The sequence below is a fragment of the Diaporthe batatas genome, assembly GCF_019321695.1.
Source record: "Diaporthe batatas strain CRI 302-4 chromosome Unknown Contig00031, whole genome shotgun sequence".
NCBI classification, from domain to species: domain Eukaryota; kingdom Fungi; phylum Ascomycota; class Sordariomycetes; order Diaporthales; family Diaporthaceae; genus Diaporthe; species Diaporthe batatas.
In genome coordinates, this window is record NW_025408578.1 from 84,110 (window position 1) to 96,407 (window position 12,298).

General features: G+C 57.5%; 6 protein-coding genes across 6 annotated transcripts; 4 read left to right on the top strand and 2 right to left on the bottom strand.

The window, feature by feature from the left end:
* Positions 1–765: 765 nt before the first annotated feature.
* KVR01_013763 (cytochrome c oxidase subunit IV) lies at positions 766–1,786 on the top strand (the record flags this gene model as incomplete). Its single annotated transcript, XM_044782803.1, has 4 exons — positions 766–856; positions 1,053–1,109; positions 1,281–1,540; positions 1,625–1,786. The coding sequence occupies 4 exons, from the start codon at positions 766–768 to the stop codon at positions 1,784–1,786; spliced, it is 570 nt and encodes a 189-aa protein (XP_044637301.1).
* A 542-nt stretch (positions 1,787–2,328) lies between these two features.
* KVR01_013742 (uncharacterized protein) lies at positions 2,329–2,907 on the bottom strand (the record flags this gene model as incomplete). The annotated part of the gene is made up of 1 exon (XM_044784508.1): positions 2,329–2,907. One exon carries the CDS (start codon positions 2,905–2,907, stop codon positions 2,329–2,331), a length of 579 nt encoding a protein of 192 aa, XP_044637280.1.
* Positions 2,908–3,963: 1,056 nt separating this feature from the next.
* KVR01_013758 (uncharacterized protein) lies at positions 3,964–5,288 on the top strand (the record flags this gene model as incomplete). Its single annotated transcript, XM_044786096.1, has 5 exons — positions 3,964–4,114; positions 4,216–4,568; positions 4,667–4,726; positions 4,800–4,960; positions 5,063–5,288. The coding sequence occupies 5 exons, from the start codon at positions 3,964–3,966 to the stop codon at positions 5,286–5,288; spliced, it is 951 nt and encodes a 316-aa protein (XP_044637296.1).
* A 693-nt stretch (positions 5,289–5,981) lies between these two features.
* On the top strand, positions 5,982–7,064 carry KVR01_013720 (uncharacterized protein; the record flags this gene model as incomplete). Its single annotated transcript, XM_044785650.1, has 1 exon — positions 5,982–7,064. One exon carries the CDS (start codon positions 5,982–5,984, stop codon positions 7,062–7,064), a length of 1,083 nt encoding a protein of 360 aa, XP_044637258.1.
* A 545-nt stretch (positions 7,065–7,609) lies between these two features.
* On the top strand, positions 7,610–11,053 carry KVR01_013761 (uncharacterized protein; the record flags this gene model as incomplete). The annotated part of the gene is made up of 11 exons (XM_044790703.1): positions 7,610–7,744; positions 7,805–8,430; positions 8,516–8,620; positions 8,732–8,955; positions 9,051–9,084; positions 9,148–9,329; positions 9,381–10,233; positions 10,306–10,491; positions 10,558–10,708; positions 10,782–10,883; positions 10,973–11,053. The coding sequence occupies 11 exons, from the start codon at positions 7,610–7,612 to the stop codon at positions 11,051–11,053; spliced, it is 2,679 nt and encodes an 892-aa protein (XP_044637299.1).
* Positions 11,054–11,203: 150 nt separating this feature from the next.
* Positions 11,204–12,256, bottom strand: KVR01_013722 (uncharacterized protein; the record flags this gene model as incomplete). The annotated part of the gene is made up of 2 exons (XM_044785770.1): positions 11,204–11,875; positions 11,927–12,256. The coding sequence occupies 2 exons, from the start codon at positions 12,254–12,256 to the stop codon at positions 11,204–11,206; spliced, it is 1,002 nt and encodes a 333-aa protein (XP_044637260.1).
* Between the last annotated feature and the right edge of the window lie 42 nt (positions 12,257–12,298).

Here is a 12,298-nt window from a genome sequence, read left to right on the forward strand (position 1 = left end):
CCTTTGTCTCTGAACATCCCGCCACAGGGAACTTGAGTAGAATGTGAGGTCCCAAATCGTGCTGTGAGTTGTGGAATCGCAACATGGTGCGATTCCAGGTCGAACGGGATCAAATGCTGGCTGGGGCTTCTGCCGGGGTTTCTTCCTGCGCCTCATACAAGATGAATTTGAATCGGGCGGTTTAGAAGCTGGTTGTTTGCTTCTCCTCCTGTCAGTCCTGACGCTGTGAGGCTCCAAAATATACCTCGATTGCCTATATGTCACTAACAACTCGCATGCACATGTGGATTCAGGCCCAGCGACCAGTTGACTTATTGCCGCGGCAGCAGCTGGGCTGGCTGGGACAAAATGGCCATCTGCCAATTGCGGACGACCGCTTTTATTGTGAACTATACAGCTGCACCCTCTGAAGCCGAGTTGGATTGCTGCGAGCGAAGAGTCACGTGAATGTTGTGATGTCGGTTTGGATGCCGAGCCCCCTCCATAGGGGGGAGGGTGGTGTTGATGTGAGTGATAACCCTTACCCTAGACAGAGGAAGCTGGTTCTGATTTGCCCGGGCGATGATTTGACAGCTGGGTGGTGCAGACTGGGCAGACTGGGGCCCGCCCGTCAATCAGGCCATCCGTTGCCGAAATCCCTCTCCTCCGAGCCCTGACGAGACCTCGACAAAACCGTCACCACCACCACCACAAGCACGACGAGGCCCTCTCCACTCCACCCACCTCGCCCTCCCTGCCGATTGACCGACCGCCCGCCCGCCCGCCATGTTCCTGCAACGCTCTGCCGTGGCCGTCGCCCGACGGGCCGCCGTCGCACCCGCCCTGCGACGCACCTTTGCGACCTCGATGATCCGCCGTGAGTTCCCGCCCCGGCCTGCTGCCATTGGCACGAGCCCAGAGCTCCGCAATTGGCTCCTGCGTCATCGCCGCCGGCCTGCTGGCTGGCGGCAGCATGCCGTGCCTCTGGCGTCGCCCTGGCCCTGCCCTGGCCCTGCCCTGGCCTGCACTGCCGTACCATATCAATTGCTGACATGCCGTGATGCCACCTGCAGAAAACGCCGCCAACAACACTCCTGCCAAGTCCGAGAGGACCTCCCAGTCCCTGGCCGGTACGCTGCCACGCCTCTCTCCCCACCGCCTACCTGCCATGCGCAGCTACTTTCACCCAATTGGCCTGTCCACGGCCTGCTGGCCGTCGTGACGGGGCACGGGGCGGGTCGGAAGCAACCACGCGCAGCGAAGCTCGAAGCTGGAAGCTGATTTGATGTGCAACCATCTAGATGTCAAGACCATCGACGACCTCGTGGGACCCGGTGCCCAGCCCGGCACCGTCCCCACCGACCTCGAGCAGTCCACCGGTGTCGAGCGTCTGGAGATCCTGGGCAAGATGGAGGGTGTTGACATCTTCGACATGAGGCCCCTCGATGCCTCCCGGAAAGGAACCCTGAAGGAGCCCATCATGGTCCGCTCCGCTGGCGAGGAGCAGTACGCCGGCTGCACCGGCTACCCTGTCGACTCCCACGGGGTTATCTGGCTGACTGTACGTCTACTGTCATCACTACCAGCCCGGCGTGCGCAGCCCCAACCAGCGAACTAGTGCTAACGCCCAGCTCCCACTGTCTAGATCACCCGTGACCGCCCCATCGAGCGCTGCCCCGAGTGCGGCAGTGTCTACAAGATGGAGTACGTCGGCCCCCAGGACGACCACCACGGCCACGGCCACGACCACCACGGCTACGAGGAGCCCAAGAACTTCTCCGACTTCGTCAAGCCCGAGTACTACTAGGTGGTTTCGGCGCCGCTGGTCCGATGGACAGCAGACGACGTACACACACACACTTTCGAGAGACGAGATGCACTAGAGGGAGGAGGCGAGCGATCCAGGGGATATTCAGCAGGCCGCTAGCGTTGGGAGAAGGGCCTTGTAGAATACTTAGTATCTGCGGGAGGTGTATAGAAGTCCATTTTCTCTGCCTATGGCTACAACTGCATACGTGGTTCCCGCTCACCCTCCGTCCTGGGCCTCACGCCCGGATAAGAAGATCCGTGTTGCCCAGTCTGGGCGGTACCTTGAGACCTCGGGACGCTGGAGAACCCGTTGAATCCAGTGCGGGGGTGCTCGTCTCGAGGTCCAGCCTTGGGGGCAGGACGGGCCAATTCCTGTGGCCGGGGGCGACAGGTGGAGCTCGGAGCCCAGCGGCTGTTTTGGGGATGCCTTGCACGGGCGTGCGAGCCTGGAGTCGCACGCTCGTTCCTGGACTGGCTTGATGCCGGGTGACGTGATATGAATGCAGCTCGGTGGTGCGTCGCTGACGACAGAGGCTGCCCTCAGACCCCGTCGTCGCCGTCGTCGCCGAAGCTCAGCTTGATTTTCTTTGCCTTCTTCTTCGCCTTGACGGGGCCCTTGGCCTTGTCGTGCCCCCTGACAGCCCCGTCCTGCTCCTGGAGACCAGTGCTGTGCTTGTCCTGCCTGTCCTGCCTGTCCTGCCTCTCGTCCTCGGCAGCGGCCCCGACCACCTTGCCGAGCTTCCTCTTCTTGGAGGCGCCGATCATGGCCACCTTGCCGCCCGGAGCAACGTCCTCGGCGCCCTTGCCGGCGTTCTTTTCCCCGCCCGTCTCCGTGCTGCTCTGGTTCGCGCCATCGCCCGCGCCGGCCCCGTGGCTGGTGGTGACGGTACCGTCGGCAGATACTTCGACGTGGGAGAGGACGTTGCCGTCGTCGTCGACAATCAGCGGGGCATCCTCGGCGTCCTGGCTGGCAGAGCGCGGCTTGGCCTGGCGGCGGCGCGAGGCCAGGATGGGGTCGGGCGAGTCGGTGTCGGCGGCATGCTGGCCCTTTAGCCGGGCAAGGAATGGCGGCAGGGACTGGTCATAATGCAGGTTCTTGCCGGTGATCTTGTTGGACATGATGGGAAGTGCTTGGGTGGTCGTGGGGAAGCACTTCTCATCAAACCCAGCGAAGCCAGTTATTATATCTCAACCTGGGTAAGTATCTCCGTACTGTCCCCAGGTGCCTGGGTACCCTAGTAGGTACAACTGTCAGGTACTCCGTACTGGCGCGCCCAGTATCCTGTTACTGAGGGTTGGGGTTGACATTGGTCAGTTCGCCCGCGGGGGGGGGGGGTGGTGGGGAGGGGCTCATCATGTCCAGTGTCTGCCTTGTCAACCGCCCATCGTCTTACCAAAAGTTGGTCCATTTCCGTCAGCACAACACAGAGATGGTCAAATGGTATAATCAGGCTTGGCTGCAGGCCGCCATAGCCCCGTTCCAGGCGCCAGGAGCCAGGAACCAATGGCATGCTCCCGCTGTCACCTCCCCAGCATTCTGGGTTTACCACCCTCAGCCCTATAGTTCGCTGCTGAGCCGTTATTTCTACTGCGTATGAACCTGTGCCCAAACGCTCTCACGAGGCTCTGCACTTGCTGTCGAGTGTATGGAGTACTCTGTTCTGCCGAGGATCCTGACCTGATCGAATGCCCACCATGTCGGACCCCAGTGATTCCTCACCCTTTGTCTCGGCTCTCAAGCAATTCAAAGACGGGCTGGACCATGCCGAAAGGGAAGCCTTCAAGCTTGTGGATTTTGAGGACCTTCTCAGAGAGATCGAACACCTTCAGAGGCGATCGTTGCAGCAGAGGCGCGGCAGGAATCTGGCACGCCTGAAGCCCTTCCTCGAGGCCATGGCCCAGATTGGCAAGGTCGTCGAGGTCTTTGCAAATAGCAGCGAGTTCGTTGCTTTCGTCTGGGTATGCGTGCGCCCTTCCGGGTGGTTAAATATCTGCCCATGTCTGTCTGTGGCTGACCACTTGTAGGGGCCGATGAAGTTCTTGTTGCAGGTGCGACCAACATCAATGATGCCCCCGGCCCCGTCGTGTTTCGCAAAAGGCCTTGGGCTGATGACATGCAATACTGGATATTAGATTTCAAGTTCGTGGGCCGACGCATTACACGACCTCTGTGACATGTACGGGAAGATTGGCGACAGCCTCCCGCAGCTACTCCACACCGAACGCCTCTTCCTGCAGGACACGGCTGTGCGTAGGGTCCTTGGTCTAGTATACAAGGATATCTTCGAGTTCCACCGACTGGCCATGAAATACTTCAAGCAGCCGAGTACGTTGGGACTCCCTGCTGGGTGCTGCTGAACAATGGGTGTTTTCGTCAGAGGCTGACACCAGCACGGGGCCGAGTAGTGCTCAAACAACTATTTCAAGCCACTTGGAAGCCATACAAGACCCGCTTCGACCCGTTGATCGCCAACATTCACGACCACGCCATATTGGTCCAGAACCAAGCTACTCTAGCACAGATAGACGAGTTCCGCAGAGACCGGCAGGCTGACGGTCAGCAGCACGACGCCCACAGGCTCCGCGTGATGTACACCTGGCTGAGATCACCAGAACATGCCAGTTCCCAGGCCAGAAACGCCGAAAATGACCAGTACCATTATGCGAGAGCCCGCAGAGACTGTCCTGGCAGCGGAAGCTGGTTGTTGGGCAAGCAGGCCTTCGTTGAGTGGATGGACCCGGCCTTCCCAGCCATCCCACCTCTGTTGTGGATCAACGGGGTGCCCGGGGCTGGTAGGTTACGGCTGGGATATGCAACCTGTCCTTCTGCACATACCCTTTGTAACCCAGGGCTGACATGCCATTTGCTAGGTAAAAGTGTCCTGACTTCCTTCGTAGTCGAGCAAGTGAGGCTCTTACCCCAAGCGCCGACACTCTTGTTCTTCTACTGCAGGAGCAAGGACAATGGCCGGAATGACTTCATCTCGATTGCACGCAGCTTCTTGTCCGAGCTGCTGAGGTGCCACCAGGATGTCCTGTCCCCCTTCTTCTACGAAAAATTCTCCAAGAGTAGCGAGGCAGTCCTGAGCAAGGTACAGGACATCGAGGAGCTCCTGAGGGTGTCATTGCTGAACTGTGCAAAAGTCTACATCGTGCTCGACGGCATAGACGAGTGCGCAAGAGATGAACGCAAGGCAATTACTTCGTTCTTCCGAGATATTGTAGAAAATCTGGAGCCTCCACATCTGGATCGTATCAGGTGCCTCTTTGTCAGCCAGGACGATGGCATCGCTCGCAAAGATTTCGATGGTATCACCACCCTCAAGATTCAGCCTGCAGATGTAGAAGACGACATCAAGAAATACAGCCTACATGAAGCCGGCCAGATCCAGTCAATGTTCGAGCTTTCGGACGACATGCGGGCAGACATGGCTGCCAAGATGATTAGGGCTGCTGGTGGTATGTGGTTTCTCAGCACCATATGTTTCCACCATGCCTAGACATATACTCACATCACTGGAACGGACTCGTAGGTATGATCCTCATCGTACAGCTGATGGCATTCAACCTGAAACAACAGACGACAGTGGAAGAAATTGAGGACGAGCTGCAAGACGAGAGAATACCCACGCAGCTAGGCGATGCGTCAGTATGATCACAGTTTCTTTAAAACCCACACAAGGAACCTAACAACACACGCGACTGCTTAGATATGATCGAATCCTGGCAAGGCTGTTTGAGAGGGCCTCGGCTAGTGAGAGGGAAGCCTCAAGGTTTATTTTTGGCTGGCTGTGCTACGCCAAGCGACCACTGCGATGGCATGAGATCCAATGCGCCCAGGCCATCAACTTGGACGCACAGCGTGTAGAATGGGAACGCCGGCGCTTTCGGAAAGCGCCCAACGATCTCTGTGGCTCGCTGGTGGCTATATCAAGAGATGGATGGGTTGACTTTGTGCACTCGACAGCAAGATCGTGAGTCTGTTGTTCCCTGGAGTCAACCTTGCCTAACTCCGCAGCTGATCCCCGAGGCTGACGCCGGCTGCCAGCTATGTCTCTACAAGCAAGCACATCGACCTTTCATCTGCTGAACTGGAGCTGGCCAACCTGAACGTGGACTACCTGAATATGCCGGGCTTTCGTCTGGGCACACCGGGCCTCACAAATCTGGTGCTCGGGGGCTGTTATGGCTTCATGGACTATGCGGTGGCCTACTGGGTGCGCCATGTTGAGGAGGCGGCATCTGGTGCCAACCAAGGAGATGCCATGGTCGAGGACTTGAGCGAATCATTGACGGCCCTACTGGAACAGCACTTCACGGCGCCCACAAAGCAGTTGCCGGTTTCTCAAGGAAATAAGAAGAGACTCCAGGCGTTTGAAGGCCTCACACGGTTCCACGACCTCGAACAGGCGGTAGTATGGGCTCGCAAGGAGCTCACTTTCTTCGGCGAGACCAGGGAGTCGGACAGGGCACTGGACCTTGGCCTTATCGTCAGCAGCATACGCCTTGAGCTCGAAAGAGCCATCGAGGGCGCCAGGAGCGGGCCGGCTGGGGAGGCAGAAGCACTGGCGGCCATGTACGGGCCCAATCCGTTCAAGTGTAGCAGACTCAGCTGCCGCTACTTCTACGACGGCTTTGAGACGGCAGAGCAGAGAGAGCAGCACCATTACAAGCACCTTCTCCCGTTCCGCTGCACGGTGGTGGGTTGCCCAAGGTCCGCACTCGGGATGGCATCTAGCGGAGACTTGCAACGGCATATCAAGGATACACACATGGCCCCAGGAGACGACGAGTTCCCAAGCCTTGATGAAACAAGTGTCCAAAATGGCACCGCACGGCCAGCCCGAGAAAAAGACAGACAGGAGTACACATTGGCACCAAAAGCCAAGCGGCGACAGGTCCGCGACTGGACATGCAGCGTGTGCTCCAAGGTCTTCAGGAAAAAGTTCAACCTCGAGTCCCACATGGCCACACACAGCGACGAACGCAGGTTCTGCTGCGGCATGTGCGACCTGGCCTTTGCCAGGGCCAGCGACAGGAACAGGCACGAGAAGACGCACGAGGCACCAGGCTTCGTCTGCGGGGGTGAGCTCTCGGATGGGCAGAAGTGGGGGTGTGGGAGGAAGTTCGTCAGGGCCGACACACTGCAGAGTCACCACAGGACAGCGGCCGGCCAGGCGTGTTTGCGGAAATTTTACAACCAAGGGCTCAGCAACTTGTCGGCGCCGTCACAAACGCCTCAGAAATGGCGAGGAGGTGGTGGTGGGGACTTATGATTGGTTCCTCGTGCATTCCGCTGTGCCGGACTGATCGTTGGAAAAGGCTCAGCAAAGAGTGAGGCTCTGAGGCTCTTGATCATTTGAACTGGAAAATTCTCGGGAGGTGTTGTCCATGGCCACCCATTGGTTTCGGGAGTTGGTCGTGGCTTATCATACATTAGTGCTGACTTGCACAACCTGGATAGGCAGCTTCGCCACGACCAGATGTGCTTGTCTCACCCCGGTTCCCTCTCATGTCATGAGTACGTACCACACCGTGGTTATTCTTCTACTTAGACGGGTGTGTACTACCCTGGCAGATCGCCGGGGGTTGTCTTATTGAGGCTCTGCTTCAAGCAGGACATTGAGCATACCCGTCATTTGGACCTGTTCGTCAATGTATTATTGTCCCACTTGAAAGCTCTGGAGTATTACTAAAGGTAAACGTGCTTCTGGGATTGCTCATCGACAGCAGCGCTTGTCATTTACAGGATATCAACCCACGAAAGGTGATCTGGCCAGTCGCTGGCAGAATTCCAAACGATCTCTACTGTTGAGGAACCATGGATGACCACGATAAATCGCTAAAGCGCAAACGATTACTGTCCGATCCAGGTGATGAGCATGACCTCGATACTGCGGAAGTGTGCCCGCCGAGCAAACTGGCCGAAGAAGCGTCCCCCTTGTGTTACGGCACCGTGAGTTGTATCATATCGGCCCTACAACGATGGGCACCCGAGTTGAAGTTCAGTAAATAGATACTTGACGCGACAATACGAGTACGCCAATGGCCTGATGCTGGAAACGATAGCGGTGAGCCCTTGTCATTCGATCGCCACCCTGTTGTTGCCCAAGGCCTGGCTTACGGACTCACTTCCCACGATACCGTGTTTGCCGTCTTCAACAAAACATCCTCTCAATATATGCACCATCTTTCTGAAATAGAAGGGGTTCACCTCGAAGGGCTGATCAATCACGGGCGGTTTCTTGAATCCCGGGCGAAAGGCGAGACTACTGTAAAGGTGGGCGTTAACGTCTACGGTAACAGAGCAGGTGCCACCAAGGCCGGAGAGGTGCTCTCCTCGTTCGGGGTATATCTACAACAGCCAACAAGCGAGATGGAACACGTCACGTACTATAATCCCCACTTCCTGCATGTGGAGGGATTGTTGGGCTTGGGTCCGGTCCAGGAGACGCCGAGGTTTGAGATGGATACTCAGGTTAACGCAGCGGACCGAGGATTGGGATCCCAAAGCCCTGCGACGCCGGTACCTGAGCAGGGTGACAATGCTACGGAGATCAGTAATGTTCTCAGCTCGCTTTCTCACCATGCAATCTTGAGCAAAAAAGCTGGCGCAATGGCGTTGAAGTCACAACTCAAAGAGTATGTTGGCCTGACACTTCGGAGTACCTTTGCGATCACACGCCAGTGAAGGACATGGCTGACGCAGTAATGATTTTTCATACAGCTACCAGATGGAAGCACTAGACTTTATCTCCAGGCGCGAGTCTGGAAAGCTGCCGCCTGAACTCACATTGTGGGCAGAAGCCGAGGATGAGCACGGAGAACAAATGTGAGCCAGTGCATGTCATGCCAGTGACGTGTAACCCAGAGCCATTGCAACATGATACAGTCATGAATATCTCTCCCAGACTGACCAGAGAGGAAATTGGCTCCATCACAGTTATGAGCACACCATCATCGGTGCTAGAAGACCACATCGGTCAGATACCAAGGGGGGAATTCTCGCCGACGAGATGGGGGTGGGAAAAACTATTGTTGCGTTGGCAACTATAGCGGCATCACTTGATCGCGCCTCGGACTTTGCAACGAGAGGCCCCGAAGACGGCACATTCGACAGTGAACGGCGGCGATCAAAAGCTACCTTGGTCATTGCACCATCATCTCGTGAGTCAGCAACTTGCCTTATAAATCTTAGAATATGAGCGTGATTATCGGTGATGTAGAACACTGACCTCTTTATGCTATGCGGCGTCTTGTAGTTCTCATAGATAGTTGGGTTGATGAGATACGAAAGTAAGACGAGGCCAGTCAGCCCTGGATTTGGAAGATCCCTTTGCATACTGAACGAGACCATAGACATATCTACCCCGGACACATGACATTCTACAAGTATCACGGCCGACAGAGACAGCAAGACGCAAACCTGCTCTTTGAGCGAGACGTGGTCTTCTCGACCTACGCAACACTGGCTAGCGAGCCGGACCGAGGTCTGGGTATTCTCAACAGTGTGGAATGGTTTAGAATAGTGTTGGATGAAGGTGAGCAATAGTCAGGCGCTGACCCATTGGATCAATCTAATCCACCGGCAGCCCACGAGATCCGCAACACCACAACCAAGCAGTTCCATGTAGTCTTCAACCTTGCCGCACAGCATCGTTGGTGTCTGACCGGCACGCCTATCCAGAACTCTGTGGAGGATCTTGGCGCACTCATTTCTTTCTTGCGTGTCCCTATGCTGGAAAAGCCCTCGACATTCCGCAGGTACCTGCTCAGCCAGGCCCGCCAGGGCACTCGAAATTCGTTCAAGAACCTAAGACTCCTCTTGAACTCGATTTGTCTCCGGCGGACCAAGGATGTAGCTGGATTGTCCGACCCCATCCTCCAGACGAGGGTCTTGTCGCTCACATCGACCGAGAGGCGAGACTATGTGGAGCTGCTGGACCAGCTCCGAAGACACGTCGACATGGACGTCAGCGGGCACACGACAAGAGGCAGCAGCACACGTATGCTGCAGGGGATACTGAAGCTGCGGCTCTTCTGCAACAACGGTTTTATGGGCCGGGGCGCATCAAGAATGCCGTTCGACGCGGACGAGGTGCTGAGCTGTCTCCAGCAGACAGGCCAGGCGTCGTGTGTTCTGTGCTCGCGCACAATATACTCCATCAGCCGCGTCCCCGATACAGACGGTGGCTGCCCGCTGGAGCCATGTTCTCACCTCGCCTGCAGAGACTGCGCCGTGGGGCTCAGCAGTAAGAAGCAGTGCCCTCGCTGCGCCGAGGGGGATAGTGGCTCCAGCATCCAGGGCATACTCCACAGTATGAAGGAGTTCGAGGAACAGGACACGTCTGCCCCTGGCCTCGCCGGCCCATCCCAAGGGCCAGTGTACCCGTCCAAGCTGCGTGCCTTTGTGGAAGATATCCAGGCCCAGGTGGCCGTGAAAAGGTTAGTCAAACGGACCAAACGCAGAAGTGCGCCCGAGAACTCATCAATGGCTGACACAGAACCCGGCACCAGTATCGTATTTTCCTTTTGGAAGACGACACTCGATCTCGTCAGCCAGCTCCTGGAGGCCCAGGGATTGGGCTGTTTTATGATCCACGGCTCACTCCCACTAAGCCAACGACGACAGATTCTGGATAGATTCCGGTCTACTGATGATGCCCATATACTCCTGATGACGCTGGGGACAGGAGCAGTTGGGTGAGTTGTGAAATGCGGAGAGGGTTGGTCAAGTTGTGGGCCAAACTCATGCTTATTGTTTCCCAGACTCAACCTCGCGGTCGCGTCAAGGATCTATCTCCTGGAGCCGCAGTGGAACCCGCAGCTTGAGCAGCAGGCGTTCGGGCGAGCTCAGAGGCTGGGACAGACGGAACAGGTCACCATTGTTCGCTACATCATGAGAGACACGGTTGAGGATGTAAGTCATCAGGCTTAGCACCCCCCTTTTGCTTACATGGCCGGGGAGAGAGGTGGCTGACCTGTGAATGCAGAGCAATGTCTGGCCGAGGCAGGCCAAGAAACTGCGAGACGCGACAAGAGGCTTTGAGAAGTCGGGAGGAAAGACCGGAAAAGGTCACGAACAGGATCTCCGTGTGAGTCATGTTGAGGAGTTGCTGAACACGGGTATGAAGCTCCGAGCACTCGTGACACGGGTACTGATGCAAGAAAACAAATCGAATAGGATGTCTTTATCCACGCAACCCCGGCCGCGGTGCGCAAGGAGGGGATGCCATCTATCTCAGAATTGTGCAGCCAGGAGTGATCCTTGACGAACGCCCCGTTCGGCCGCGCAAGTGCAGCAGCAGCAGCAGCATGTCCTACATAATACGAAGGAGGGAGGGACTGATGGTCCTTGCTGCCACAGCCCTGGACAGCTCTTCTCGCCGGCAGCCGCCCACGCCTTGCGGGCAGCTCACTTGGCGCCCGGGGCGAACAAGACCTGCTTGGTGTCGTAGTGATACTTGACCTCGCCGTGCCAGTAGGGTACGGAGTCAACCTTTGAGATCTTCCACGCCTCGTCGAGGGCGGCGACGACGTCGTCGGGCAGGGGCCCCTTCTCGATGTTGTCGAGGTTGTTGGCCAGCTGGTCGATGCTGGAGACGCCGATGATGATGCCGTCGTTGCCGTCCTTGATGTTGAGCTTGGAGTGGTGGACAACCCAGCGCAGGGCGGTCTCGACGAGGGACAGGCCGTGGGGCTCGACGGCCTTCTCGACGACCTGCAGGGCGTTGAAGGTGGAGTCGCGGAAATAACGGCCGCGGTACATCTTGCCGCTGGAGGCGGTGTCGCTGAAACGGCCCTCTGCCGGGGTGAAGTCCTTGGACTTGATCTTGCCGGAGAAGAGGCCGCCGGCGATGGGGTTGTAGACGACAATGTCCAGGCCGTAGCGGCGGCAGGCGAGGACCAGCTCGGTCTCGATGGAGCGCGTGATGGCGTTGTACATGCCCTGGTAGACGGTGGGCCGGACCCAGCCGTTGTACTTGGCCGTCAGGCAGATCTCGGCCACCTCGAAGGCGGTGAAGTTGGAGATGCCCAGCCTGACAAACCTGCCCTGCTTGTGCAGCTTGTCGAGGGCCTCGAGGGTCTCGGCAAAGGGCGTGGCGCGGTCGGCGGCATGGAGGTACAGGAGGTCAACACAGTCGGTGCCCAGCTCCTTGAGGCTGGTCTCGACGCTGGCGATGACCTTGTCGGCAGTGTTGTCGCCCGGCGCGCCCGGATACTGGACCTTTGTGGCCAGGGTGAGGCCCCTCTCCTTCCAGCCGGCCTCGCGGGTGAAGGCCTCCTGCTGGCCGCCAATGTAGACCCGTGCCGTGTCGACCTCGCTGTAGCCACGTTGTTGGTAGAGGTCGAGGATCTTTGCAAACTCAGGCACGGAAGTGATGCGGGCACCGGTGGCCTCGTCAGTGCCAAAGGTCATGAGGCCCAGGATGACGCGCGGGGTGGGGGCTGCTGCGACGAGAGGCATGGCGGGCAGAGATGTGTCTATATACCTGGGTGAGTGTAAATG